This window comes from Acromyrmex echinatior, chromosome 5, assembly GCF_024713525.1.
Source record: "Acromyrmex echinatior isolate Ae372 chromosome 5, ASM2471352v2, whole genome shotgun sequence".
Taxonomy (NCBI): Eukaryota; Metazoa; Arthropoda; class Insecta; order Hymenoptera; family Formicidae; genus Acromyrmex; species Acromyrmex echinatior.
Window position 1 is genome coordinate 7,604,980 of NC_141856.1, and position 27,372 is coordinate 7,632,351.

Below are 27,372 nucleotides of genomic sequence, written 5' to 3' on the forward strand. Positions count from 1 at the left end.
GTTAATTATAGTTATTTTATTATAATAGCAAAATAACACTGGTAACGATCCATCACATACTCAGCGTTGGAGTAGTTTAGATTTTACAAGAGGATCTTTCGGACCAGATGACTGCATTAATGATACAGTAGAATTGAAATTTGACAAACCAGTACTCATAAAAGAGAACATTAAGTATGCTATTAGATTACGAAATCGCGGAGGACGAACTAGTAATGGTGACGGTGGCCTAAGCATTGTCAAAGGAGCCGATGGCACAACGTTTACTTTTACTGCTTGTTCTCTAAGTTTTAATGGTGCGTTAAATCTATTAAATTAAAATAAATTAAATTATATTATATTAAAAAAATTTTATTTTACAATATTAGCTTATATTAATGTGCTATGTAATATTGCAGGTACAACACAAACTAGAGGTCAAATACCACATATTTTATACTATTCAAATCCGCAAGATACCGATGGGCAACACACGAATAAAGCTATGGCTGAAGTGCAAGCGAGAAAATGTACTCTTGCTATGACCGCAACGATCATTCAACGATCGAATGAAATTTTTTCTTTGGCAAGGGAAAGAGCTGAAGAAGTGATAGCTAATGAAGTCCTTGGTAACGCAACTTTTGTAACGACTCTCTTACCGCTAGTAATGGCACACATTAGTCCCTTAGCTACATCAGATCCTAGAGTAAGTAATTCTAAGACTTTTTTTAAATACGAACATCTTAGATGATAATAAGAGAAATATTTAACATAAATATGTTTTGCGTCTTTCAGAGCAGTGTACAAATTCTTACTCTAATACAAGAGATGTTGCCACACATTGCAGCTTTGAACTTACTGTCCACAATGGGAACTTCTCAAATATCCCAAGATAGTGAAACTCAATCACACTTTGCTCCTCCAGTTACTACTAGTCATCATTATACTTGGTTAGAAAGCGAACATCCTTATAAACCAGCGACAGTATCGTATTACAAAGTTACTTTTCCGGAAACAGTAAAGTGGCTAACCGTTGAATTTACTCCAGAATGTGGAACTTCACAACCAGAAGATTATTTACAACTTTATATACCACATATAATTCGCAACTCCTCCGTAGGGTAGATAAAATACTTCCACACTTTCATATAATATACAAGTATATTATATTCTGACATTTTATATTTATATTTAATTTTTATTCTTACAGAACAGCTCCAAATATGGGTGAAAATATCCCTCTGCATTGGCCAGTATTACATAAGTTGAGTAATGTTCAAAGTCAATGGCCGCAAAATGCTGTTGTGTTACCAGGTATGTTTAAATGCAGCATTAATTAAAAATATACTATGCTATATAATATAAAACGCTCAATAAATTGTTTGATGTTTAGGAAATGAAGTAATATTTTCCTTGGAAACTGCATCTGATTATATGAAAAATGAAAGCTCAATCACCTACGGTTTCAAATGCTTAGTCATTGGTTATGATTGGATAACGTCTGGTCATGGTTTAAAGAATTTAGAGATTGAATTATCTTTCCTCGGAGGAGCATGCGCTGCAAGTCTCATGAAGAAAAATTTATCATTACCTCCAGTTTCCTGTAAGTATAACATGATGGAATTTCTGTTCTATATTAATAAATCAATATAAATATGTAAAAATATAATTAAAACTTATATTCTTTAAAATGTTTTAATATATAATGTGTAATGTGTAATGTGCTTCTGATTAATCCAGTTTCCAAGACTTCTCGAAAAGACGACTGTTTACTATCTCAATTATATATAAAGAATATTATGTTTCTTTCAGTAAATTAATTTATGATACTACAATTTCCAGCGGAAGAAGTTGAAGAGGACTTGGAGTCGATGCAGGAAACGGCAAAGAGGATTTTCTCTGTACATTCAGCATTACTTGGACGAGGATTCGCACTTGCGTCGCCACCTACAATTTCGCAGGCTCTCGACGGCGTGCTTCCATACAGGTGAGTACCTAACATCAGTTTTGATTTTTCAAAAAAGGGAAACTGTGTAGCTGTAATAGAAGTTTGATAGAGTGTAATTCTTATCTCATGAAAAATTAATTCATATATTATTACATCTATTATATTTTCTATAGTAGAAAATTTCATGTCTTTTACTTACAATTGATATATCTGATGCATATAGTTTCTTTTTTTATCGTGGAAAGATTGTAGCGAAATGGTGTTTTATTCGTTTGTCTAGATATTATAAGTTGTCTGAAACAGTACTATGATAAATAGAACAAAAATCCGTGTAAATATCTGACGTCCATTATCCAACGTCATGGTGATACGTATAATCCCGATTATCACAGTGGCATATACGAAAAAATCGTGCATTTTAAATATAAACGTAAAACATAAACGTAAACATAAAATATTTATAGATATTTTCTGGTTAATTAGAATTTTATGTGACCTATTACATTTTATCGTTAGCTACACGATTGCTTTTATTTGCAATTATCTTAAACGCGGTTATTATAAATAAATAAATTTTTTTTCATAATAAACGGTATAAAAAAATCTTTTAAATAAAGGAATATTAATCTTCTTGGAAAACAATCTTAATACGATTAGCAAATATATTATTGATATCGTCTTTATTGTATTTTCGGTCGTTCAATGTGAAACAAATTATACAGTCGGCTGTCGTTATATCACAGTCTCACGATAATTATAATTACGTATGACGTTATAAACTGATTTTGTTGATCACAACGATATAATTACACACGTATACACGCATACATACCTGCGCATATAGTTTGCATGCGTTGCTGCGTATTAGACTCTGATCTTTCGATATTATTAGCGGGATGCTAATAAAACCTACCTTAACAGAGATCGAGTTATCGAGTATAAGAGGCACAAAAAGTTTTCCGAGACTCAATTTCTCTTCTTTCATGCGCTCGAGACGAAGCGTTGCTTACCTCCGTCTTCAAGTGCTTCGAGTGTTTGGGCCTTCTGTTCAATAAATCAATTTTAACCGTACAATATGTTATAGTTTCCGACAAGCTTTATTTTATTTCTTCTTTTGTAATTGGCGGAATGCCTTTTTTTATGATTATCAAAATATTAGATCAATATCGCGATATATGCCTCCTTTTAATTAAAGAGGAAAGGGACAGGAAAATGTTTATTTATTTTCATTCAATTATGATCTAGGAATACGTTCGCTCATAATCAAGTCCTTTAAAATGCTTTCATTACACGCATAGCTCAAACGCGAAGAATATTGCTATATGGTGGGATGTACAGTTTTGGTTTTACAAGATCACCTGTTTCGCTGAAATTTTTTTTCGAGCGTTACATTAACACAGCAAATTCTGTGAAACAATCGTAACGTTTTGATTACGTCTGTGACTTACTTAAAATTAAATATAAATTATAATAACAGTAACAACAGTTTTTCTTATATCGCAAAGAGAGATTCATAGAAAATCTTTGCATTTAAATAAATGCATAGATATTAACAAAATAATGTGTAACGAATTCGTAGTACAATACATTAAAAAATTAACTTACTGTCTTTTACGGTCTGACGGATTTTTTTCGAAAGCGTGTATGAAGCAGTGGCGGATTTATATTCTCAAGGGCTTGAAACTAACGTTTTTATCCAAGGAATTCTTTTAACAAAAATTAATGAAAAAAGATATATAAATTTTTATATTTAATAAAATTAATAGAAAGACACATATGTTAAAAGACGTATCTTAAAAAGAATAATCTTGTTTTAATTAATTATTATTTATAACGAACTAATAAACTTCAAAATTGAAAGAGAAATTGAAAACACTTGTCATAATTTATGAAATGATACATTAACTTATAAATTCGCCACTGATATGAGAAATGTGGGGTATTTTTTTGGCTTAATAAATTAATCTTGCCGGTTTATTTTCGCTCTTTAATCAGTTACATTGCTATGAATTTTCTATATAAAAACGATAGTTTGGAACGATTTTGATATGAAAGTTTAGTGAAGTGTATCATCTTCATTCATTCACTGTTTTTCTTGTGTTCGAGAGATCAAAATTTTTGTGAAATGGACACGAATTGTGTCACTTCAGGAATGGCACAGCTGTCCGAGCGAGTGATTATCCCATTTTTTGGTCCTTTCGTATCGTGTTTTTTCGCTCGAAACGTTCACTAATGTTTCGTCGATAACCACGCTATCGATCGATGAACTTAAAGCAATGCGAAAGGTCGGTCGCAATCGCGTATCTTACACAAGACAGCAAATTTAGTTTTTTTCTACACAAGTTATGCTCTCTCACTCTCTTTTTTGTTTCCTAAATCGCATCGCTTCGACGAGGGTTTCACTTTATTTTCTATGATACTGGCCCTCTTTTTTTCTCTTTTTTGAAAGTTTAATGATAAACTTAACTAACTACGGCGACTGATTATCCGAATTTGCGACATTCTAAAAAATTTTTTAATTTCTATGACTGCTTTCTCGAAGTAAAAGTCAGTCCGAGGAATGAGAAGAGCGCGCGGTTTGGATAATCAGCCACCGCATGATATGTGAATGGAAGCTTACGAATTGTGTTGTACTAGAAGAGACAATCAGTTACATAAATTAAAAATGGGACACGATTTGGGGCTGCGTACATTTTGCATTTTTATTACCTTAAGCGGCAATAGTTTACGCAGTCTATAACACGTACGCGATTAAGATGCGAGGAATTTTCCTTCCTCCACTGGAAGGATTATTCTCACATTTTATGAGCACGTTGGATCTAAGTTTTTACGGTCTTTACTGTTCTTCACTGGCGCCAATTGCGCGACGTCTTTCATAGCTTTCACAGCTTATACACTCTAAAGCGGCTCGACGTTTCCGCCCACTCGAGTTCCTCTTCAATGGGAGCGACGATCGTAGGCCTCCTCGTCGAGCCGCCTGGGGCGTCTCGTTACAACTCGGTCGTAAGCGGCTCGGCCTTCTCGACGATCACATGAAACTCCGTCTCTCGGTATAATCTGCCGTCTGGTACAACCATCGTTATCCTGCTGTCGACCGGCGTGCCGGACGTTGCGGCCTCTCTGCCGATCACGCCGTTCTTCTTCGACACCACGTCAGGTGCATTGGTCGGCACACTGATCCACTTCTTTCTGTTGTTTTGTCGGCGTCTTCGACAGCACCAGACGATCAAACACACGCATATTATCAGGGCGAGAATAGCACCCACGATGATTAGGATGAAGACGAGCGTGGAGCCACCGAGCGAGCAGTGACGTCCCTCGTAATCGACGAAGCTGATCGGCGTACCGTCTATTCCGCCGTCCAAACATAGGAAAGTTTCCGGGGTCTCGTTGATGGGCTCCTGGGGTTGCGATTGGGGCGGCACAAATAAATTTTCTCTCGCGTAGAACCGCGAATAGACGTTCGTGTAGTTGAGCACATAGTTCTTCCACACGGGTAACATCTGGCAGTCACATGGTAGCGAGATGATGAGATTATCAAGCTCTGGTCGGAAACTCGTGCGATCGAACATCAGCGAACCCTCTTCGAAGTTGCTTACGCTGTTGTTCTTGAAGATGAGGTCATGCGTCAACGACGCTGACGATGGCGGCGATCTAGTTTCGCGATCCGCGCGAATACCTAGAAACGCACCCACGCTGATACTACCGAAGGTGTTGTTCTTAATGATAACGGCACCCTGCGCCGTCACGTCGAAAGCCTCGCTCTCCAGGTTGTCGACTATGCAGTTCTGTATCGCAACCGTGCGTGGACTCTTCACTATGAAGGCGTTGCTCCTCACAACGCCCATTTTCACGCCATCCAACATGAATTTATGAGAGACTTCGATATCGTTCATAGTGCGACTCGGCAATTGATCGCCGAACGTACCACCTATCACGTGTAGATAACCGACCTCGAACTTTTTAAAGGCTTGTGCCTCCGTTGTCTCAACGCGACAGTTCTCCAGCCGTAGGTTTTCCGTGTGAATCAAATTGGCGAACGAGAAGGCACTCAGCTGGCCGATCCGTACGTTCTCGAACGTGATCGCCTCGACGTCGCCGCGAAAGACGAAGCTCGGCATTACGTCGATGCTGCTGTTTCGCACATAGATTCGCGTACGCGTGCTGTACGGCGATAGTTCGAAGCTCTGTCTGACTAGAGTCAAATTCGCCACGTTCTGTAGATCCACCGATCGTAGTCCAGTCATCGAGATCAGACTTGAATTCGCAAGCATAACGGATGAACAGTTGCTCACTGATATCCTGCTGGTGTGTGGACTCAGCCGTCTTTCCCCGTCTGTAGTTAGGATTAATTCCTGCGAATTGAAATAATCTTTTGTTAGAAACTTATTTCGACAGTGTTTAACTATCTATATTTAGTTACGTACATAAAATATAAAAAACCTGTAAAATAATTAAATTTATTCCACATTAAAAAAAGCGAAACTGTGTGTGTGTGTGTGTGTGTGTGTCGACTATTGTTGTAGATTGTTATATTTTTTTAATCGTAGATTATTTTTTATTTAAAGGAATAAAACAATATTTTTGGAACCAAGAGACAATCGAGATATTAGCATTCTCTTTCTTTCTCCGAGAGACTAATTTTTGCTACTATTAAGAAGAAAGAATACAGTACATTGAGGAAAAAATTTATTAATGGATTAAATTAATTTAGTTCGTCCTTATTTCTTTCGACGAAGAATGTATGAATTTAAGTCAAACATACTTATACTTGATTTAAATACATACATTCTCTAACGAAAGAAATAATTTAATTTAATCAAACGAACCAATTAATTTAGATAAATGAAGACAATTTTTTTCTCAGTGTAACATTCGAGTGTAATCTGGTACAGCGCAGTATATCGGGAGGGAGATCTCTAATAGGGATCGAATAGCTATAATTGCGAGCAGGTCTAACTATCCTAATTATTCGCGACGTGCACGCCCGGTCTCGCTAATTGCCGCGAATAACATCGTTATCATAATCACGAAGGAATCTTAATTTCACGATGCACTAATCGTTTCCGTTTTGCCCCATCAAGAGATACGTCGCGAAGATCATTGATCTAAACGAAAGTCACGTACACTTCTTTTAATCAGCTTTTTTCTCTTATCGACTGTTCGCGCGAATTTACATCGAGCTATCGGTTCTGTTGGATTTTCCACTCTGGCGCGTGCTAATACGTGTTTGCCCTTGCATACAAATTAGATGACTGCGCGGGATTATCCGCTCCGCTCGAACTCGTCACGTGTCGTGCACGTAAACGATGCACGTTCAATATATCGAACAGAGACCGTTCTGTACATCTACGCGGCAGATGGAATCGAAGGAAAAGCGACATGGATAATTTCGCGAGGCTTGCAACTGCGCATCGATATAGCCTCGCATCGAGCCACGTTATTGGAATGTTGCTGGCGAGATGTATATTCGTTGCCTCATTTATTTCCGCTGGTTGCAGTTTGTGCAGGTCGTCGTGACGTCCCGGAATGTCGCCCGATAATATTCTAGCGTATCGAACAGTCGATCGCAAAATATGCGTCGCGATTTTCTACGGCTTTGATTTCTACAAAGGAGTCACGCGAGATAGGTATCTCGCATTCGTCGCTCGAGGCCACGTATGATGTCGCGCTCATTAATTATTTCACTGCCTAATCGATTCTGTTTAAATCTTGTACTCTGAGAGGAAGAGAGAATCATATTAATTACAGTGTATATAAATATATCGAGTCGTATCATGTTCAATAAAAACAAATTTTTATTAACGAATTATGTTTTTATAAATAAAAATGAAGATAAAACTGTAGGAAACGATCCATGTGATAGGATTGCAGTGCGAAAACGTGAAGCAGCGTATTCATTCGTTGAATGATAAAAATAGAGAATAGAAAACGCGACATAGGCCGATGAAAGAAAAGAGCTTTTATGCGATATTTTTTTTTTAGCCCCGTCATTCTTACGCATTAATGTCTTGTGCTCCATTCGTTCCATCCTGCCTCTGTTCAAACTTCTCCTTTTGTTCCTGTCTCATTGTCTAAAGGTTACTTTTGGAAGCACGGCGAGTAGAGATTATCAACCACCGTATTGTACTTTCTTATTCCGACCTAAATCTATCTTTATCGTTCGTATCTTGTCCGAAGGAATTTACGGAACAGAAGATATATATATATATATATACTATATACGGAGAGTACTGAAATTCAAGTTTCAATCTCTTTCTACGAAAAATCTTGCTCAGAAATATTTGTTGACTTTTCCAAATTACACATCATGCGGAAAAATTGTTAGCTTTGGATCCTTTTAGAAGTTATGATCATCTCCGTAAAATTCGATGTTGACCTCCCGAGATGATTGCATTGGAAAATGTAATTGGCTCTTCTATCGTGATGGCTTATCTATCCAACGCGTTCGACATGTTCGACAAACATAAAATTCACAAATGGGTGGGTAGGTCGCCGCAGGTCGAATCATTGTCGTAACTCTACTGGATCCCAAAGGACATTGGAATTTTCTTTCATGAGAATTTTGCACATTTCGTGAAAAACGTGAGGAGGTAAGCTCTGCGGGAACCAGGAAGAACCATGCAGAGCGACGGCGCTTTCTTTCGACTTTCAAGCAAACGCGCATCTTTATTCCGTTCATATTTTCTGCTTTAGTTACGCTTGAGCAATCTCTCTATGGTAGACTTTCCGTCTTCCGTACTCTCCAGACATTTTCACGCGTCACGTTCCTGACCCTGTCTCCTTTTTCTCGCGCTGAGTGTGGGCTTGTCGATTACTAGAGGAATGATTCCCAGAGGGAATTAAACTCGAACGCGCCCGCGTTACCTCGCCTCGAACTAGTTTTCCAGTTTTTTGCATGTTCGCCGTGTGACGTTATCTCGACTACAAATTTGCGAGAAAATCTGGGCGACGGAGGGCGCGATTTCATCGAGGGATAATCCGCGAGAAATTGCGAGCGATCTAATGTCGATTATGATTGTAATCGAAAGTACCTTTTATGTTTCTAATCGAACGGTCTAATAGAACGTTCGAGGTTTCGAGGATTCGTAGGCGAGTAGGTAGACACTTTGTGGGATGAAAATGAAAATGAGATTCGTTTAATGGGTCGGATTAAGCTCATTGGAGAGACCATCGTCGGATTGTCGGATTCTGCCGTGCGAGAGAAGACAGAGGGAATCCTCGACTAAAACCGGAAACGAAATGGCGAAACGAAAAGCGACAGAAATGGAACCGAAAGCTCTTTTATGTTCCACAAAGAATGTACACGCAACAATTTTGCCACGTCAAATTCGTTTGCGAAAGTCCTTGCGTTGCCTGAACTTGTCGTGCATTCCTACATATTGCGCTTAATAATAGCTTCTAGCGCGGAGAAAATTATTGATGCGATTAATTTTGACCAATTATTCCACGTATATTACATAATTATGACAATCTGCCGCTATTACGCGATAATAGTTTTTATTTTAATCGGCAATTTGCGCGAGAGAGGCAGTTCGATTTCTCATTAACAGATACTTAACGAAGTACTTTTGTATCCAGAGTTTCATTAATTCTCTATCACAATTGTGTTCATTATTATTATTAGCTTATTGTACTATGGAATAAACGCGATATTGCTGCTGAAACTGATTGTTGCTACTTACTTAACGTGCATTTTTATCCGTTGCAATTTTCTCAAGAAGACGGCACGTTGGCCTCCGACTACGCTTCGCCATTGCCTTTCCATTTTCCAAGTATTTTCATAACCGCGCGCGTCTTTTCCTTGGAAATGGCACCCTTAGGTTTCCGACAGTATTTACGGCCATTACTTTTACACCCCCGACCGGGACGCTCTTTTTTTTCATCGTTTCATGTCTTATTCCACCGTCTCTCTTGTTATACGGTAGAGTGAGTAAGTTTAAGGTCGCGTTCGCTAAAAGGCACCTTCAATTATTTATGCTCTCCGTCAATTATTCAACGTGCGACCAAGGACTTCGTACCCAGAGGATTCATCGGTAGTCCTCCGTTGTTAAAAGCAGTTTAAAGCGTTTTCGATTACTTGTAAATCGGGCTCCTTTTATTATCAGTTTTAATTTAAACAGTTTTTTACGAAAGCAGCTTTCACATGAATTAATCATGATCATTAATCATAAACTTGACATTCTAAGATACATCTCTATTTTTCACTGTCTGAATTGCTAATTTCTGTGTTTACTTTAAACGTTATTTTTCGTAAAATCTTTTGTGGGTCATATTCTTTACGAAAATATTTTCGGAAAGCACACAAATTAATTGCTACCATTAACAAATTTAAACTCGATACAAGATATTACTCTTCATTATGCAGATTGTTTTTTTTTTTACAAATACTTAAACATTTCTAAAACATATTTGTATTATTTATTTAACTGATTTATCATTTATAACTGATTTATAATTTTGTATTTTGAGAAACAACGATATTTGAAAAGGATATTTTAAATTTTCAGTTTAGAGATCATATTAAAATATCAAGTAATATCAAACTTCGTATGAAAATTTCTTGTCCACAAATTTTCTTCGTGCTTCCCGTGACAATGTAATTATGACTTTACTCTATACGCGTGATGTGTCATCAATGATGAATGGGAAGCATGTTTTCGACTAATTAGCCGCGCAGTAGAAATTCAATCCCGTTTTGAGTAATTTATATTCCTTATCGTTAGCGAACTACTTCTTTCTTGTAATTGTATTATTATATCTTCCGCTCGACGATAAAGTCCACATATACGATTCACTTTTTGCTCGTATCCGTGAATGGTCGTATGAGTGCAAGGTCGTCTAATTACCAGCGTATCAGAACGTAATGTATATATATGTTTCGATAGATCGTTCCTCGTGACGTAAAGCTCGCTCGTTCGCTCGCTCGAGCTCATCTTCCGTCGGTCATTTCATCATGCGAACGCGAATTTTACGGTATTGTCAAATCGCCGGCAGCATGCATGCTTCTCGTGCACTCGAGCGGACACAAAGAACGCTTTATCGTGGAACAATAATGACAGCAAGAGACGCTTGCGAGGACGCGCGTTAACATTATCTCCTTCGTCCGGAATACGGTGCACAGTAAAACAACGTCGTTGCATCGCGAAATATTTGCCTGCAACGCGGCTACGATTAAATTTCCGTGTTGTACTCCGCCCTGGTTCTGTCTCGTTCTCTCATTCTCTCTCTCTCTCTTTCGCTTCTCTCCTCTCCTCTCTCTTTTTCTCTCTCCGCACGACGAATACGAGACAACGGGACTCGTTTGCGTACCGGTACTACGATACCGGAATTATTCCCGCGTGTGAATTGATAAAATCTTGAAGTTTTAAATCAAATAACGCGAGAGACTTTAATTGTAGTAACAGGGTTGATTGTTTTATCTTGTCATGTAATCGTTAAGCACACATATATATGTATATATATATATATATATATGCATAGATATATTTCACGCGACCATCCCCACCGCAGAATTGCATTCATTACTTTCTTATCGTATTATTTCACTACCTCGTACCATCGCTCGTTTCTCTATCACGAAGGAAGAAGACAGAAGTCGGAAAGGGCAACGATCACGGATAGAAGAAGACAGAAAAGCGGGGAAAGAAACTTTTGGGAAGTCGAATTTCAAACTTTCATCACTGGCGAGAGAAGAGTTCTCAAATTTATTCAATAAATTCCGGCGATAAAAAAAGCGATAGTACTCGCGTTACCATGTTTCTCCGCTTTACTTCCTCTCCGCTCGCGTATTCGATTCGATTTAACGAATACCGGCTTTCGGATAACTTCCGGTTCCAGCGCGTCACGAAGAAAGTTTTCGTTGGTGCTCGAGGAACGCTGTTCAAGTCTCAAGTCTGACTGGCCATGCTCGTTTATCGCGATATCGCGTTGCGATTATGAATGATTCGTGCCTCCAGCGCGCGTAGCTGCACATAGACTAGACTGCTCCTTGATCGGTACTCCTTTAATATCGTGGATGGCCGGAAGCGTCGGAAACGCGGGCCGTAGAAGGAACGAACAGCTCGCGTGATCATAGATCGCCGAGGGATCGCCCGTTATTTTTTTTTTTCCCGCTCGAACGAACAGGGTGCGTGGCCGCCGGGGGATAAAAGCAGAAACATTTACGAGAGGGTGAAGAAGGATCGCGGCGGATCTATTCTATCACGTATGTACGTGTATGTACGTATCTACCTGCTTGCCCTTCTCGCCTATGTGAGACCCTACCGATTTGCGTAAACACGCTGTAATTTATGGGGGTTTCCATCCCTCCGTCGCGGTTAGCACCCTCACAAGTTACGAGAATCCCCCGTATAGTCGGGAGATTAGGCTTGTTCTCTGGCTGATCAGTTTTCTATTTTCTCTCTCTTTGTCTTTCTGATCAACAGTGTTGTCTTTTTCGATCAATTTATCACGACAACGGGAGAGAAATGGGTCTCGGGACCTGATTATTACTTTTCGATCCTTGTTGCCGCCTCGAGCGATACCGCAACACCGAAGACATCACTGAGATCTCGAGGAAATATTTTCTCGTGTATTTTTTTCTATTCTTCTCTCTTGGCCACAGGAAAGATCGGGTTTTACGATTTTGCCATCGCATGGAGCTACTCGCGGTCCCGCCCCTTTATCTTCCCGTCGGGGTAATTCGCAAATGGAATAACGTCCCTCGCGGAACAAAGGACGAGTAGACAGAAAACCCCGTGTCGCATTGTCTGAGATTTTTCGTGCGATAGCGTTAGACCCGTGGTTTTCGCACGAAACAAGTTGTTGAGAGAGAAAGAGAGAGATAGGGAGAGAGAATGCGCGCGAGAATTCTTCTATCGTCGTTCGCCAGATCGTTTTAATCGTTTGAAGTGGAAAGGATAAGGAAAGATCGGAGACAGAGATCGGACAACTGGATGTCGTACAATTGGATGTCGAACTACAAGTATTAGAATGGAAAGAACCGAGTTAACCCTAAAATCTAATCTAAAGTTGGAAAAGCGCTCTACCAGAAAAATTCCTATAAAATTGTGTATTCAAAAGACAGATATTTTATAGAAAATTATTAATGTTATCGGAAAGAGAAATCTGGAGAGAGAATTTTTCTTTCCGTATGAAAGAGATACATGTAAAAATACGCGAGTGCAGTGAATAAAATGGAAAGGCAAATAATTATAATAAAAATATAATAAGTATATATTTAACAGATGATAATTTTTTTAAAGGATTTATCCGCTGTGTATTATTCTACCGTAATTTATTCAAAAAATGCGAATATTCATTATATGAAGATGGGTTCGCGTTACATGCTTTTCGTTCGTGTTGAACAGAATCAGGTTCCAGTTAAAATACGATGAGCTAGAATACGAAAATCTATATATATTTCTCCTTGTCTCGATGTCGAAAGTACGTGCCTTGATCAACGTTTCTGATAAGAAGAACGATATTTTTTCCGTTCGCTATCTTTTCGTCGACTTCACGCGGTATCAAGCTGAGATTCAATCGAAAATCGATTCTCGCGCGAATACTTATCGAAGATACGCTTTGTGTGTCGAACCTACCTCTCCCTCCTCCTTGCAGTCGCAGGTTAATCTGCCGTAGTGGTCGCAGGAGCAGGGTGGATAATCGCACCTGCTGGTGGAGTTGGTCAGGACGCCCTTGAGTAAGCTGCTCCAAAAGAGTCCCAAGATCGCGCTGCCTAACACATATCTCGTTGCTCCCATTTTGCTCCTCTCGCTCGCTCCTTCTTCCCCTCCCCTCTCTCCTTCTGCCATGCGCTCAAAGAGTTCCCTCTTCTTCTTCACGCTACTTCTTCTTTATTACCGGCTGTTTTATACCAAGCCGGCGTCAGGCAATTCCACGTCGAACCGACCGTTAGGTCGCCCCGACATGTCTGTGCTTTAAATCTACGCCGTCGAATCCGACGCTTTCAATTTTCGCCTTAGCTTAACGCGTGCGATTAAATACTGATTGGATCGTACACGCGATTAATCCCGTTTGCACTACGAGAAACTATCTTGACTTAGTCATAGTACATGACACATGTCACGCAACATCACGTGATTTAATTATAATATATCTCGCGTTCCATCTCTCGATAAATTCATGCCTTTCGATGACGATCCAAGTATAAGTATCTTTGAAGCTCATTCGAACCACCGACTCGAAGAATCTTCTACTATGATATTCGTCTCGATGCTTCACTTCCTCGTTGGGACGTCGCGATCCAATTTTGTCGATGACAGTGTGCAACGTCCGCGAACATTGCGTCGTCTTATCACCAGAGGTTCTTCTTCGTCTCTTCGATTTTATTCCTCTGGAAACGATAGTCCGTCTCTGTAAGGATAGAGAAATTAAAAAACCTTGCACTTTTCATTTTTACCTATTTTTTCCCGTTCTAATATTATAATATTACATTTTACTTCTTTCGTCAAATTTTTTTAAATAGATTAATTAACGTATACTTGATCGACAACTTAAACTTTCGCGGAGGACGTTTTTCTATACATTTAACCGTTTCTTTTTGCATATCCTATTTACGATTGTATTAAGAATCATTATGAGAGAATTTCTTTTTCTATTCAGATTTTTTTGTCTTGAATGTTTTATTGTGGAAATTATTTCAGATTTTTCCGAGAAGATAGACGATATCGAACGGTAACGTTTTCGTTTCCCCATTCAAAGTGATAGTACGTTGTGTTATCATATTCGATCATATAGAAATGGACGAACTGTTGAAAAGTGCCCATACGATACTGCTGCATCAAAACGACAGCGTCGCAATATCCGATGATGATAATCCGTGATCTGCCACTCGACTACTCGCCCACTGTATATCGTTGCGTGACTAATCGTGCCTACATTCCTGCGTTATCAGAGTACTCTCGCTCGACATGACGTGGTTCTGTTTATCGTGCAAATATGTCGACTGCCGTTACTGTAAACTTTTCGCGTTAACGTTCTGCGAACGTGATTCTCGATGTTATTTATGATAATTTTGCGATGCAACGAAAAATTATCTTATTTTTCGGCTCTTTAATATTAAATTTAGCGAATTAAAAAGAAATGAAGTTAAAATTGTGTTTTTAAAAGGGAAATGGCGAGTAATAAACAATTTAAAGCTGACATAATTTTTTGAAATGTGTTGGAATATAATAAAGAATATTTATGTAGATTAACTGTTAAAAAAAACATGAAAACATAATTTACGCTAATTTCAAGAATTTAAAAACGTATCTTAATAAATTGATGTATATCAGTTAAAGTGTCTCATTGAATATCAAATTCAAAATTAATTAATCATTAATTTTGATTTGATTATTACATTGGAATGATGATAATAAACGTAACGTTATTTCATCTTGAAGAGTTAAATATAATCTGAAAATACCAAAGTACCTAATATTTATAACATAAGTAACTTTATTGCCATCGAATGCCATAGATAGTCAATGAAATGTATCTTTGATATTTTCATTTCTCGGTGAAATAAAGTTTGATCTATTCCAGCAATAATAAAAAAATGAAACGGCATGAAGTGGAAGCTCGACCGAGATCGATAAACATGAAAAGAGCGTTGTGAATGAAAAACGGTCTCACTCAAAGGATTCGAGAAGAATTTCCCTTTATGATCGAGTCCTTCGAAATTTCTTCCGGTCCGGTTTTCTGTCTCTCGACTTCTCATTCTACATTTAATAGGAACGAAGAGATACCTCGCTATTAACGCGGTGCTTTTACTAAGCTAATTGCTCATTGCATTAATTAGGATAATTATTACAAAAAATTTACCTTAATATGAAGCTTGGCAAGAAATAAAAACTCAGAAGTTTCAAGCTTTTGAGTTTTGCATCAATCATATGTCAATTATATATCCTTATTAATTTATGAATAATATATCTCAAATCAAATCACATGTTAAAGAATAATAGATATATGAAATTTATTAATATATTTGTAAAATAAATGTTTACATTCTTTATAAGAATATTCACATTAATCTTTTTAATTTTACCACGTTTGTGAGATTAATTCTCGCTTCATTATTCACCCTCGTTATCGTTCACTTTCAATAACAGAGATAAATAATATCGCGTGAGAAAATCCTGTACATCGTTGCATCGATCCATAGATCATTTTCAATTAACGAATATTTATTGTTCCTCGGCGTAATGATCGAAAGAGAGACACAAAGAAAGAGGGAGAAAGATAAAAAGCAGGTGCACGGCGATCGTTCGTGCACGATTAATTGACCGGTAACGAAACACACTGGGCGTCGGTTTTGCGGTAGCTATAACGAACAAGCGAAGCTGGACGGAGAAATAGAACCAAAGAATACACACGCTGGAAAAAAAAAAAATAGAAAACACCGAAATGAGAGTCCGATAACGAAATTGATACACTCTGAACGAACGGAGACGAAGACGTAAACCACAAATTATTCTAACTGACGATAGAATAGATTCCTCTCCGTGCGGTACAACGATTAAACGTTTCGACTTGTCTGATTTACGCCTTGCTAATGGATGTTCATATATATTCGAGTCTGAAATTCAAGATCGAACTATCGGAAAAGCCCGCATATTTGTTATTTCAGAAACACGCGGTCGAATGAAACAGATAACGCTATCCCGTCGGTCTCTCTGGCCTCTTCGACACACGACACGATAAGTAAGGAACAGAGTGAGATATGTGTAGGAGTAAATCGTTTCCGATTACGTGACTCTTCCTCTCGTTCATATCATTGCACGTCGATTCACCGGCAACATTCTACACACACACACACACACACACACACACACACACACACACACACACACACACACACACACACACATATATATGTGTATATGGCATCGTCAACTTCTCGCGCTCCATTCGGTTGGGCGCGACTCCACTGGAATACCGTATGCGATTCCTCTTTCCGATGGAATTTTGCTGCATGCAATTTGAGAAAGGAGAAAAAGAGAAAAGGCGATGATAATCTTTCGCAAGCAGTCCAACCAATCAACCCCCGTTTCAAGACATTCGCTTTTATTCCTTCGGCAACGTCTTATCTTTCCATCCACTTTATCACCGCGACTTGTAAGAATTGTCCGCACCCTCCCGGGAAAGCATTCGCAGACGATGATAACGATAAACGAGGCCAGATCGGAGGCTGAAATAGTGGAGGAGAACATCGGAGATTCACCCCTCACAGTAACTCAGGGAGAGCTTGGAGGGGAATAATTTTTTCGTATTCAAGGATTAAGTTGGGATTTCAGTATTACGATTCGCTTGATCGCGAGACAAGGGTTAATCCGGCGATGATTTGACAAAGGTACCGTTTCATCCCCGCGTTCTTGATATATACATAGATATATGTTGAGAAGAGAATACTTAATTTTCTTTTAATGAAAAATTATTTTGTATATTTGTAATTTTCTTTGTGTAATTTTCCCTGTCTTTCTCTCTCTCTCTCTCTCTTTCTCTTTCTTCCTTCAGAATATGTTTATATTATAAATTGTACAATTTTATATACATGACACGGTTCGTTAAATAGTGAATTTGTTAAATAGATGAAAAGTTTATATATTATTCAATAGTAGAATGTTTGTCTCATAACGAGGAAATAGTTTCATCGAGTTTCATCAAGCTGGTCGTGACCCGTTTCAATTATTTACATATTAAAATGATGCGATTTGAATAAAGTCGGCCATCATTAGAGGCACATGACGTTGACGAATTAATGCGATATTATAAGAGAGGTAGGAGGAATACATAGCGATGGGCTATGTACATTGATTATTGATAAGCTCTCCCCCAGTATCGTATTTAGCTAATTCAACCGAAGCGTTCGAGTATATTTCGATCGTTTGGCGTGGTCGCGTTTTAGTCGCAATTTCACTGTGGAACACGACTGCATTTTGAAGTTTTATCGAAACTCGGAGATCACCGACCCACTTCATTGCACTTTCATTCCAGCGAGTGACGAGCCCGTTTAGCGCGATTTTTTATCCGTAATCGGAAATAGAATAGTACAATTGAAAAATGCCAAATGATTGCACATTTCATTTCTTCACTGATCATTCGCTCGTAATAATTGTATTTTTTGAAAAAACGGCAGACCATAATATCATCAATTTTTTAAAATTAAGATTGTTACATGTTATTGTTCTGAATTTTTCTGGCTCAATGAAACGTTTTATCAATAATTTCAAATAGTTTGAAAATAGTTTCGCAATATAAATACGAATTATCAATGATATTTATTAGTTTGGTTTGGAGATAGTTTCATCTAGCGAGAGATGTGAATTATCCGATGATTTTTTTTCAGTTAGGTTATTTACTAATGCAGAGTTCACTGCATCGCTATTTTCGAATGCAGTTGGGGATCTCGTGCCGCGTGTTAGCCAAACATTCCCAATGACGAGCCGAACGCGCCAGGATCGAACTGTCGGTTTTGCGCGTGAAAAATAAAATCACGTGTGTCAAGCGATACGGTGTGCTGTAACGGTCCGATGATTCTGTTTGAATAGAATGCAGGTTTGTACAGAGACTATGTACGTCTACCATGTCTCTCGCGCGCACTTGCTCATTTCCATGTTTGTTACGATAACGAATGGCGGTGCTTTCGAATGCGAATGAAAAATATTGGTTTTGTTCGTTATCGATATCACGTTTTTAATGCGACGTATGACTGATATCGGCACGGAGTTGACGATAACCTACATTACGGAGTACACACGCTCGACCGCCTTTTTTAAACGACACATTTTTCTTCATCTTTCTCCATCCTCTTCCTCCGAATAATTCGTCGCGTAATGAAGATTTTATGCTTGCCGACCTGGAAGATAAATTTTTGTTTGATGAACGACCGTAACCGATTTCGCGTTGATTATAAAAATTTCAGAATGCTGTGCATTAAAGGAAAATTATTGAGCGAGTAATTTACATTATGTAATTTTCTATCTTTATTTTATATCGTATATCCGAGGAAAGTGATAATCGCGATAAAATCGAAGATATCGTCGTTTCTTTTTTTTTTTCTTTCGATTATTAAATGATGTAAATACAGTTATCGCTAGAAGTTGAAGAGCTTTTAATCAATTGCACGTCTGTAATATCTTTTTTCTCTTTTGATCGCATGATATCTTTTAATCACGATATAGGCAAGTGGTTCTTAGTGGTTAATGTTTTCCGTTGGGGATGCAATATATCTCGAGGTCTCTTAATTTAATCCAGGTACATAATTTGCACCGTTGCGGCCCTGTTCCTCGTAACTCAAGTAACGTTATGCATGCAACGTAGGGAGTAACGCCAGGCGGAATGTTTAGTCTCGCGGCATTGTTTTCAATTTCAAGATAACAGTAGGCGAGAAGGGCAAAGCCCAGCCGAGGGTACTTCAACATTGTTACGTCACGAACTCTCAGAGAGAGAGGGAGAGAGAGAGAGAGAGAAAGAGAGAGGCACGAGAATAAATTTCTTCTTTCCGGAAACTCACGATGCAGATTTGCCTCAAACATCGAATGTTCAAAATTCATTACGTCAAGAAAAATGTTTGCAATACGCGTTTCTTAGGATCGAGTCAATATTTTACTTGTCGCACGACGAGTTTGACGTATAGGAAGTTAATGGAAAAATCTTTCCTTCAAAAGGAAAAGAGAAAGAGAAATATTTACGAGCTCTCTGCAAAGCCCGTAAATATATTCCACGTACATGTCGATGCTTCTGAAATTCAGGCAATCAGCACATTTGACGTGCTTGTACGACAAGTCGACCCTATTCGCGTGACGCGACAATTAAGTCTTCTGGGTGGTGACGGCGGTGATTCTTTCCTCGAGGGGAGGACAGGGCAGGATTAGAGAGTGGTGAGAAACGAGCAATTAATCGACCCTGCAGCTGGCGTAGTTATAGGAGATAGCGCGCCCGCACCATGCCACGTGGGAAATCAAGTATTATACAATCTCGCGATGATCCATTCGAGCGAGCCTCTCTCGAGCGTGCGATCGTACGGAGGAATAAACTCAGCCGTCGCGACGGCTAGGCGGAATTTCTCATCTCGTCTCGTCTCGTCTCGTCTCGTCTCGTCCCGTCGCGCGACGACGACGTTGGTGGCCGTCGCGTCGTGGACGGTCGATCGACTTTACGGTTCAATGCCGCGGTCGACCCGCGCTTTATTTTACGACTGACAGCCCGAGCGCGTTATTTTATGCGGTCTCGGCGGAAAGGCTCCATGTATTCCGACGCGTGATGCAGCTGCCGCGTGACGCTGTCGCGTTATGCAACAATTGCGTCGCGAGAGAATACGTTCGCGTGCCACGTTGACGAGTCTTTCATACAGGATATATCGAGGGGAAAAATACAAATTTTTCTGTATTTAAGAAATATGTTTAGTCCCTTTTGCATTTAAAGAAAAAAAAAAAATTCCTTGCTCATTTGATGTAATACTAATTGGTATTGCTAGGTGATCATGTATTTCTTAGCTCCTTTCTTATATCATATATATGTATATATATATATATATATATATATGTATAGTTGTAGATTAAAAATTATATTTTCTTCACTCGCGCGCGAGCACTACGCTCACATTGACACCAGAACACTCCTCCGTTAAGTCGACCATCCGGTCCCTTACGGATGAGAAAACACTTACAACGAGATGTAACACGACTGAGACAGGAAACGAGCGCGGCTCTTAAGTTAATCCCGTATACGAACGAAGTTCACGACGCGTCGTCGTCGGCGCGCGAACAGCGACTGGCCGCCTTTCGAATTCGCGGCTGGTTTGCACCTCGGCGACGGTTATCGCGCGACACGAGTATCCTCTCTCTCTCTGCTTCCCTTCTCCTACGCCGCCCATCTCTTCCCTCCAGAGTAAAACGCATCCCCACCGAGCTCGGCAAACTTCCCTCCCTCGACCAGCACTCAGTACGTCCTCTGCTTCGTTGCAGCGCATCTCGTGCTCCTGTTCTCGCTTTGCCTCTTTTTATGAAAATCCTCAAGCTTTTTTACAAGTACCTTCAATCTCCGAATTAATACAAATCTCTTCTTATATAAATAAATTCTCTATCGATATTTAAAAAATTATAATTACTCTCTCGTATTCTGTTTGCGCGTCTCACAGATATTTTCTTTTAAAGATTTATCTCGTATTTATCTTCGTTCAATGAAAAGTTTTGCCATTATTAACTTCTCATATTTTCTATCGGACCAATATTTTCTTTTTTTTTTCTTTCATGTTTCTTCGGATATTATTTTGCTTATTTATATATTTCTGACTTCTTAAATTGAGTCTACTTCTTTTTTCTGTGAAAAATGAGAGCGGCAGATTTATATTCTTGATATAGTCAAGTTTTTTCAACATAGATCAATTATTTTTTATGAATATTTGAGCAATAGTATTTATTATCACTTCCATCGCAGTTGTCAAAATAATGTATTAATTAATTTAAAAATTTATAAACATTATTTTACTTGAATTAATTTTTTTTTTCTTATCTTATTAGGTATCTCTCGTACAACTATTTTCAATTCTTTTTCCTTTTTACGGTTGTAAATCCTTATCAGTCACAACTGATAAAACACGACTGATATGAGACTGTTAAGTCTCGGTGCTTTGGTTACTACGATATTATCTTTCTTTGGTAATAGCGGAGAATTTATTTTTAGTACCAGAGTTTCTGTGGCGAAAAGAAAACGTAATATTTTAGCCGTATTGTTCGAGATTTCTCATTATAAATAAATATTTTTTTTATTTAACAAGAAGTTTGTATTTTTATGCCTCGAAAGTTTTTTTATTCTTCGATTATTTGTTCGTATTTTGTATATAAGTTCTATAATATACAATATTAACAGATTGCACTTTTTATATTTGTCGTTACTATCAGAAATCGGAAAGGCGAGATATTTAAATCAAGTCAGAAACGAAGTTTGAGAAGCTAATAACTGCGTTGAGTTATCCGAGTTGACAACCCATGATAAATTGCCTCTGATAAAAGCGTACCGCTATTTCGTATTTTGATGTCTATTTCCTCTTGTATTTCGTAAATCTTTAATAATGTTTAAAGATTCACGCGACCCAAGAGCAATGCGATTAGCGGATGAATTTTTAACAATGTTGTAGATTTGAAATTCTGATTCTATTATCAATTAACCTATAATTACAATCGTTTCTATATTATTTCGTGTATCGAGAAAACGGATTGCGGATTGTCATACAGATTGGGATACAAAGCTTGCGATGGAAATAATAACGAGATTGTGAAAACGTTTCTTTCCTCTTATTTCGAAAATTGATTTCGCCATTTACTTTTCTGACAAGATGTCACAGGTGACATCGCGACATTCTAAAATCCGCACGAAGGCCTTCAACGGATGTTACTACTCCCGTTGCATCGCGATATTTTGACAGCCATGGATTTTCGGGACATTGGATTTCCGTCCTATACATTGATCCGCTTCGAAAATCTCGTGGGATTTACGGAAGAAAATACAGACAGAGAGCATACGACGCACCATTCATTTCCGTAATTGTACAACGTTTCGTAACTCTGTAACGATGCTTTTTTACGATCGATTTTTATGTCGCGAGAATACTGTTCGGAATGCGACCGTTTTATTCTGTAGCGCAAAAATATTTCATGATAAATGCGGTTACTGTCATGCATGTTTATTTTAATATTTAGATTTACCTTTTTCCTATTTTTCTCCGTCGTATTATGTTCCTCACACACCATTAAACACACTATTAAACATCGTGCACATTGATAAACGATAAGCGATGAGCTTCGAATTTTAAAGCGAATGTGGAAAATTTATTTACAAAATATAATTCGGATGCGAGTATCTCAACTAACGCGATGACAAAAATGATAAGGTTTGTAATTTAAAGGTTTTTTTTTTTTTTTTTTGGGAATATAAAATTGAGAGAAATATTAACACAATTCCTAAAAATATAGATTTTGTTTCGAGATTACATGTCCGCCGGAGTAACCATAGAAATTCTGTAATTAACAATTATCACTATCCAATAATATGGATGATCGATCCTGCTATGAACTCTGGTTTCACGCAACACTACCGTTTATCGACGATATATACAATTTCATTGAATAACGTGCGTTTATAAATTTTATTTAATACCTAGCGTGCTCCCCATTCATCGCTCGCAAGTCATCGCTTATCGCTCCCTGATGTGCACGCAGTCTTACATTACACTTGTACCCAGTTTCGTCTCCGTGCCGCGGAACATGTCGCGACATAATGTTGCGTTAAAATCTCGGCCCGAAATCTCACGCGAAGGATCGTGCGGGTCAACTTTTCACCTTCAAGTTCGCGGAGACCCTGGCGAGGGCCCGATAAGAATACGTATTTCGATGATCGATTTGTCGCAGTGTCGTACGTCCTCCGTCCCCGTCGACGTTGCTCTCAGTGTAGCCAAACGTCATTTCGCACGAATAAAATATCGAGAAGTTCGCGATCTGACTGCCGTTGAAGATTAATCGCAACCGTGGCTACTCCCGATAGATTTTCCAATTTCGATATGACGTTGAAAAAGTAACGCGACCCTGTGTAAGAGCGATCAGCTAGACGGAAATACACGCTCGAACGGGAGGCAACTAAGTATTCTAAATTGATCACTCGTCGTAATCTCGATTGATTATCAGTCTGTCGTTTTGTATGATATATTACGTGATTACATCACCAATTTTTTATTCGATCTAAATTGGTGATTAATTGCTGGCCATATACAGACTATGACCTACTTGGAACGATAAATTTGATAAGTCTACACTATTATACTGATGTCTGTAATTATTTCTACGTGAAGTGTAACTCTATAACGCAAATTTTCTTTATGTATTATCTACTTTTCTAAGTTCTTAGCAGCTTAGTAAACGTTTCTTTTTCTCTTGAAAATCAATGTTTACGAGTTTATTATTTCCAGTATAAAATTCGTGATAATTGAGAACTGATTATGTTTATACTTACACAATTAATATTAAAACGACAATGTTTCGTAGTCGTACGTGTTTTACCACGACATATAATTAAAAACTTATTTGTGTATGACGTTTGTATTTCTAGAGAACCGTTTTTGCCAAGCGGATATAATTTTTCGTACTAATGGCATCATCCTGCTGTACTTAAAATATTCATATTTGATACGAGCTCTTCTTGGAAAAAAGTGAGCCTACTGTGTAACGTCGTCATGAATTCGGCTAAGAGATGGCTTTTTGAGGGTGGATCTTGTGAGAGGGACAGGAGAAAACGTGGCGGCGAAATGCACCTCATCAAATGGAGCTCGTACACGAGAACATTCGCTCAGTGCTCCGAAATGCACCTGAAAATTTGTTTTACCGTGCGGTGAAAACAAAAGTGTACGTACCTCGCCAAATGGGAAAAACTTTGTGGTCCGACGACGAAAGGGATTACACGAGAGCGTTGCATCCGCTATACACGTGTCGAATATAAAAATGAGATATACAGATGAAAATTCGCTGAAAATTTTCGAATTCTATCTGGAATAATAAATACTCAACTAACAAAATGGAAGAAATATTTATTCGTATGTTGACGCTTATTCGTTTCAAATAATTTTTTAATTGAATTCCTATCTCTCCGAATAACTGTAAATAGATTTATTCATTAAAACTTTCTTCATCTGTTATTATTTCGATCGGGAATAAATCCCGGATGAAAGACTCGAGAGTGAACGTCTGTCTCGTCGAAACTGAAAAGTTATTCGGTCAGTCGTCATTCGACGTTGTTATTTTAGCTCAGTCACCGAAGTGGAGCGTGGAAGCATTAATTACTTATGTGTCAGTAGTTTACTTATGAAAACAGCTTCGAGTTCAGCTGATGTGAAACAAGAAATTCTATTAGGAGTACGAAAGGTTAACGGAAATGATATTTCCATGCGCATCAGCAGAGATATGAAGCTACCTCCTGCCTTCAGTAGAAGAGGGAGATGTGGAGGAATCCGTGTCTGAGCGAACATGCCAGGGGATGAATCGAATCTCGCGCAGCTCTAAGAAAGGTAATCGTTGCCGAGGGTGGCGGCCGACCGCAGCCGGCCGCGGTGGAACTGGAAATTCCGAAACCAGAAATTCAGAGCTCGATAACACCAACGGGACCATAAATGCAGCGTTTCGCAACGACGTGCGCCGTGCAACGATATACACCGTTGTTTCCCACCGGAAGTTATAATTGTTTGCCGAGTTTCTCTGGTGCTCGATGCCCTGGGGAGAGTAACGTTGTATCTGACTCCACTCTTCCTGATGTTTTCAACGGAGATAGAGAAATAGAGATCAGGGAGAGTAAGAGAGACACAGCGATAGAGAGAGGAGAGTGCTCTCGTTACTCACGCGCGGCTGTATGATTTTGTTACGAGCATTATGACGCTTTCGTCCGTATCGTTCGTAAGCGCAATTTCATTGCTAAACTTTCGTTGCATGCACGAAATATAAATTAAAAGATTTGTAATTCGTTTCTCATCTGTTCGAACGTGAACACCTGTGTGCATCTGTCCAAAATGAAATTCTATTGTGCGAGGGGAACACAAAATGCACAATCATGGTTTAGTGTAGCACGAGATACTCTGGACCAATGAGCACCCAGCATAAAGTCGCCATATTGATTTACATAATACCCTCATTGGCCCAGATGGTCTTATGCTAGCTTATGCTAGCTTATTTTGCGTGCTACAAGTACGGACAGCAAATGGATGACACTGTGAAATTTCAACGGTCAGGATTCCAAATTTTGAAATAACGAGATACCGAGGCGTGTAATAATACTGAGTAACTCACAACGACGATGGTCGATCTCCGAAGGCGAAACGACACTTTGTCGGCATCGGTGCTTTTGTTCGCGCGTGTCACGTGCATGAGCGTAAATTTCAACCTCTTGTTCGTCTATATTCTCTAATTCTTGGTACCGCCACGTTGCGAGACATGCTTCGAGAAAGAACAAAATATTGAAACAACGATATCTCTTTCTCTCTTTCTTTCACAAAAGATTCTGCGCGTGTGAAAAATATTAACGATAAATTTGCCGTTTCTTCTCGCTTTTGCGTTCACGCTATTCCTCTTCCTCGCGCTATTTGAACTATATCTCGGTACACACGGGGAGGCTAATATCTTTCATCATTTTTTATCCGTTTTGCGATCCGGGTGGTAATCGAAAGAGTAGTATAAGAGCGATATCGTATATAAATACAGCCATAAACTCGCGCGATGATCGTAATACCTGAATGCGCACTTATATCTCCAAGCAATTTTATATTTGAAACGACATTGTTACGTTATTATATATACATTCACAGTTTCTAGCGGAATAAGTAATCTATATGAATAACTTAGAAAGTTATTTCTTCCTACAATATTACTCGCGCAAAGTTATAAGAACAAAGTTATGTTTAATAGCTTACAGAAAATATTATAGCTAAATTTATCGTGTCTTTCTTTTTTCTCTTCTTTTATCTCTATCTTTTTACTCAGGAGAGCTGATATTTTGTACATAATTTGTATACAAACGTGTAACATATTTACAATCGATCATATATCCAGTGTGACGTTGTTACATATTTATGATGAATTCTAACGAATGAAAGTTATGAAACTTTCTTCTTACAGCGAATTTGTACTTTCTTGGATTCATTAATGCACACTGCTGCACATTAAAGCTGTTTTATACAAATTGAAGTAAAAATGCTTAATATAAATATAAATTAAATCGCAAAATTAATCCTTAATACACTTTATGGAAAATGCATATTCTTTGAGACATTTGTATTTCATTTTTACACTCAGATTAGATCAATACAAATTTAACATATTTGTATTGTGCATCCAGTTCGCTGTTAGTAAATTATTTCTTTACAACTTAAAGTAACTTGGAGAGACATGCTTGATTTTTTAATAGTAGGTACATCGCAAAGTTCTAAGTGAAGATTTCGCTTAGAAACTTCGAATTTTGTATCCCATCCTATCCGTTTGATTATATCTGTGTTACAAATAAGGGATCTCTTTTTAAAAAATGATATCTCAGATACGCGTCAAAGCAAACGCATAAAATCCCGTTTCTCACGCTTCTCTCTCTCACGCGAAAAGTGAATCCCTTTTTTTTCACGTCAACAAAAGAGACACGCACGCGTACACGCAACACCCCGGGTGCGTGCAATGTCGACGCGTATGAGTGCACGTATAAATATTTATCCACGAGTACCACGTTCTGCGTGTAGCCGCTCCTCTTGACTCTGATACGCGCGTGCGTGGCATATTTTTTTTTCTCCCTCTTGTCTGGAATCAACTTTGCAACGGGTTTACAACGAAGGAAAAAAAGTTTTTTCGTCGTACTACGGCCGGTGCCGCATAAATTTGTATTCACGCCGTAACCCCGTCGTAACTTTGTGCTCCGTAAATTCGCGGCGTATTTATGGA

General features: G+C 38.5%; 2 protein-coding genes across 16 annotated transcripts in view; one reads left to right on the plus strand and one right to left on the minus strand.

Annotated features, from left to right (window-relative positions):
• Positions 1 to 27,372, plus strand: part of hiw (MYC binding protein highwire) — a 188,417-nt gene that overhangs the window by 7,488 nt on the left and 153,557 nt on the right. For all 13 annotated transcript variants that reach the window (XM_087406122.1, XM_087406121.1, XM_087406126.1 and 10 more), the window contains 6 exons: positions 29 to 296; positions 399 to 685; positions 775 to 1,100; positions 1,190 to 1,293; positions 1,373 to 1,582; positions 1,822 to 1,966. In XM_087406122.1, coding sequence (XP_087262248.1) covers positions 29 to 296; positions 399 to 685; positions 775 to 1,100; positions 1,190 to 1,293; positions 1,373 to 1,582; positions 1,822 to 1,966 — 1,340 coding nt within the window. The remainder of the gene's footprint in view (positions 1 to 28; positions 297 to 398; positions 686 to 774; positions 1,101 to 1,189; positions 1,294 to 1,372; positions 1,583 to 1,821; positions 1,967 to 27,372) is intronic.
• LOC105149211 (uncharacterized) lies at positions 2,591 to 20,862 on the minus strand. Of its 3 annotated transcripts, none has more exons than XM_011061478.2 (3): positions 20,583 to 20,862; positions 13,510 to 14,284; positions 2,591 to 6,282 (listed from the first exon to the last, which is right to left on the minus strand). In XM_011061478.2, the coding sequence occupies exons 2-3, from the start codon at positions 13,720 to 13,722 to the stop codon at positions 4,918 to 4,920; spliced, it is 1,578 nt and encodes a 525-aa protein (XP_011059780.1). In that variant the 5' UTR covers positions 13,723 to 14,284; positions 20,583 to 20,862; the 3' UTR covers positions 2,591 to 4,917. The 3 variants fall into 3 exon arrangements, with proteins under 3 accessions (XP_011059780.1, XP_011059782.1, XP_087262265.1); XM_011061480.2 differs by having other exon boundaries at positions 20,517 to 20,862; XM_087406139.1 differs by lacking the exon at positions 20,583 to 20,862 and adding an exon at positions 14,681 to 16,161.

Coding starts and splice junctions, on each gene's coding strand:
- LOC105149211 (XM_011061478.2), bottom strand. CDS start 13,722: ATGGCAGAAGGAGAGAGGGGAGGGGAAGAAGGAGCGAGCGAGAGGAGC. Junction 6,283..13,509: donor ACTGCAAGGAGGAGGGAGAG/GTAGGTTCGACA, acceptor TTCAATTCGCAG/GAATTAATCCTAACTACAGA.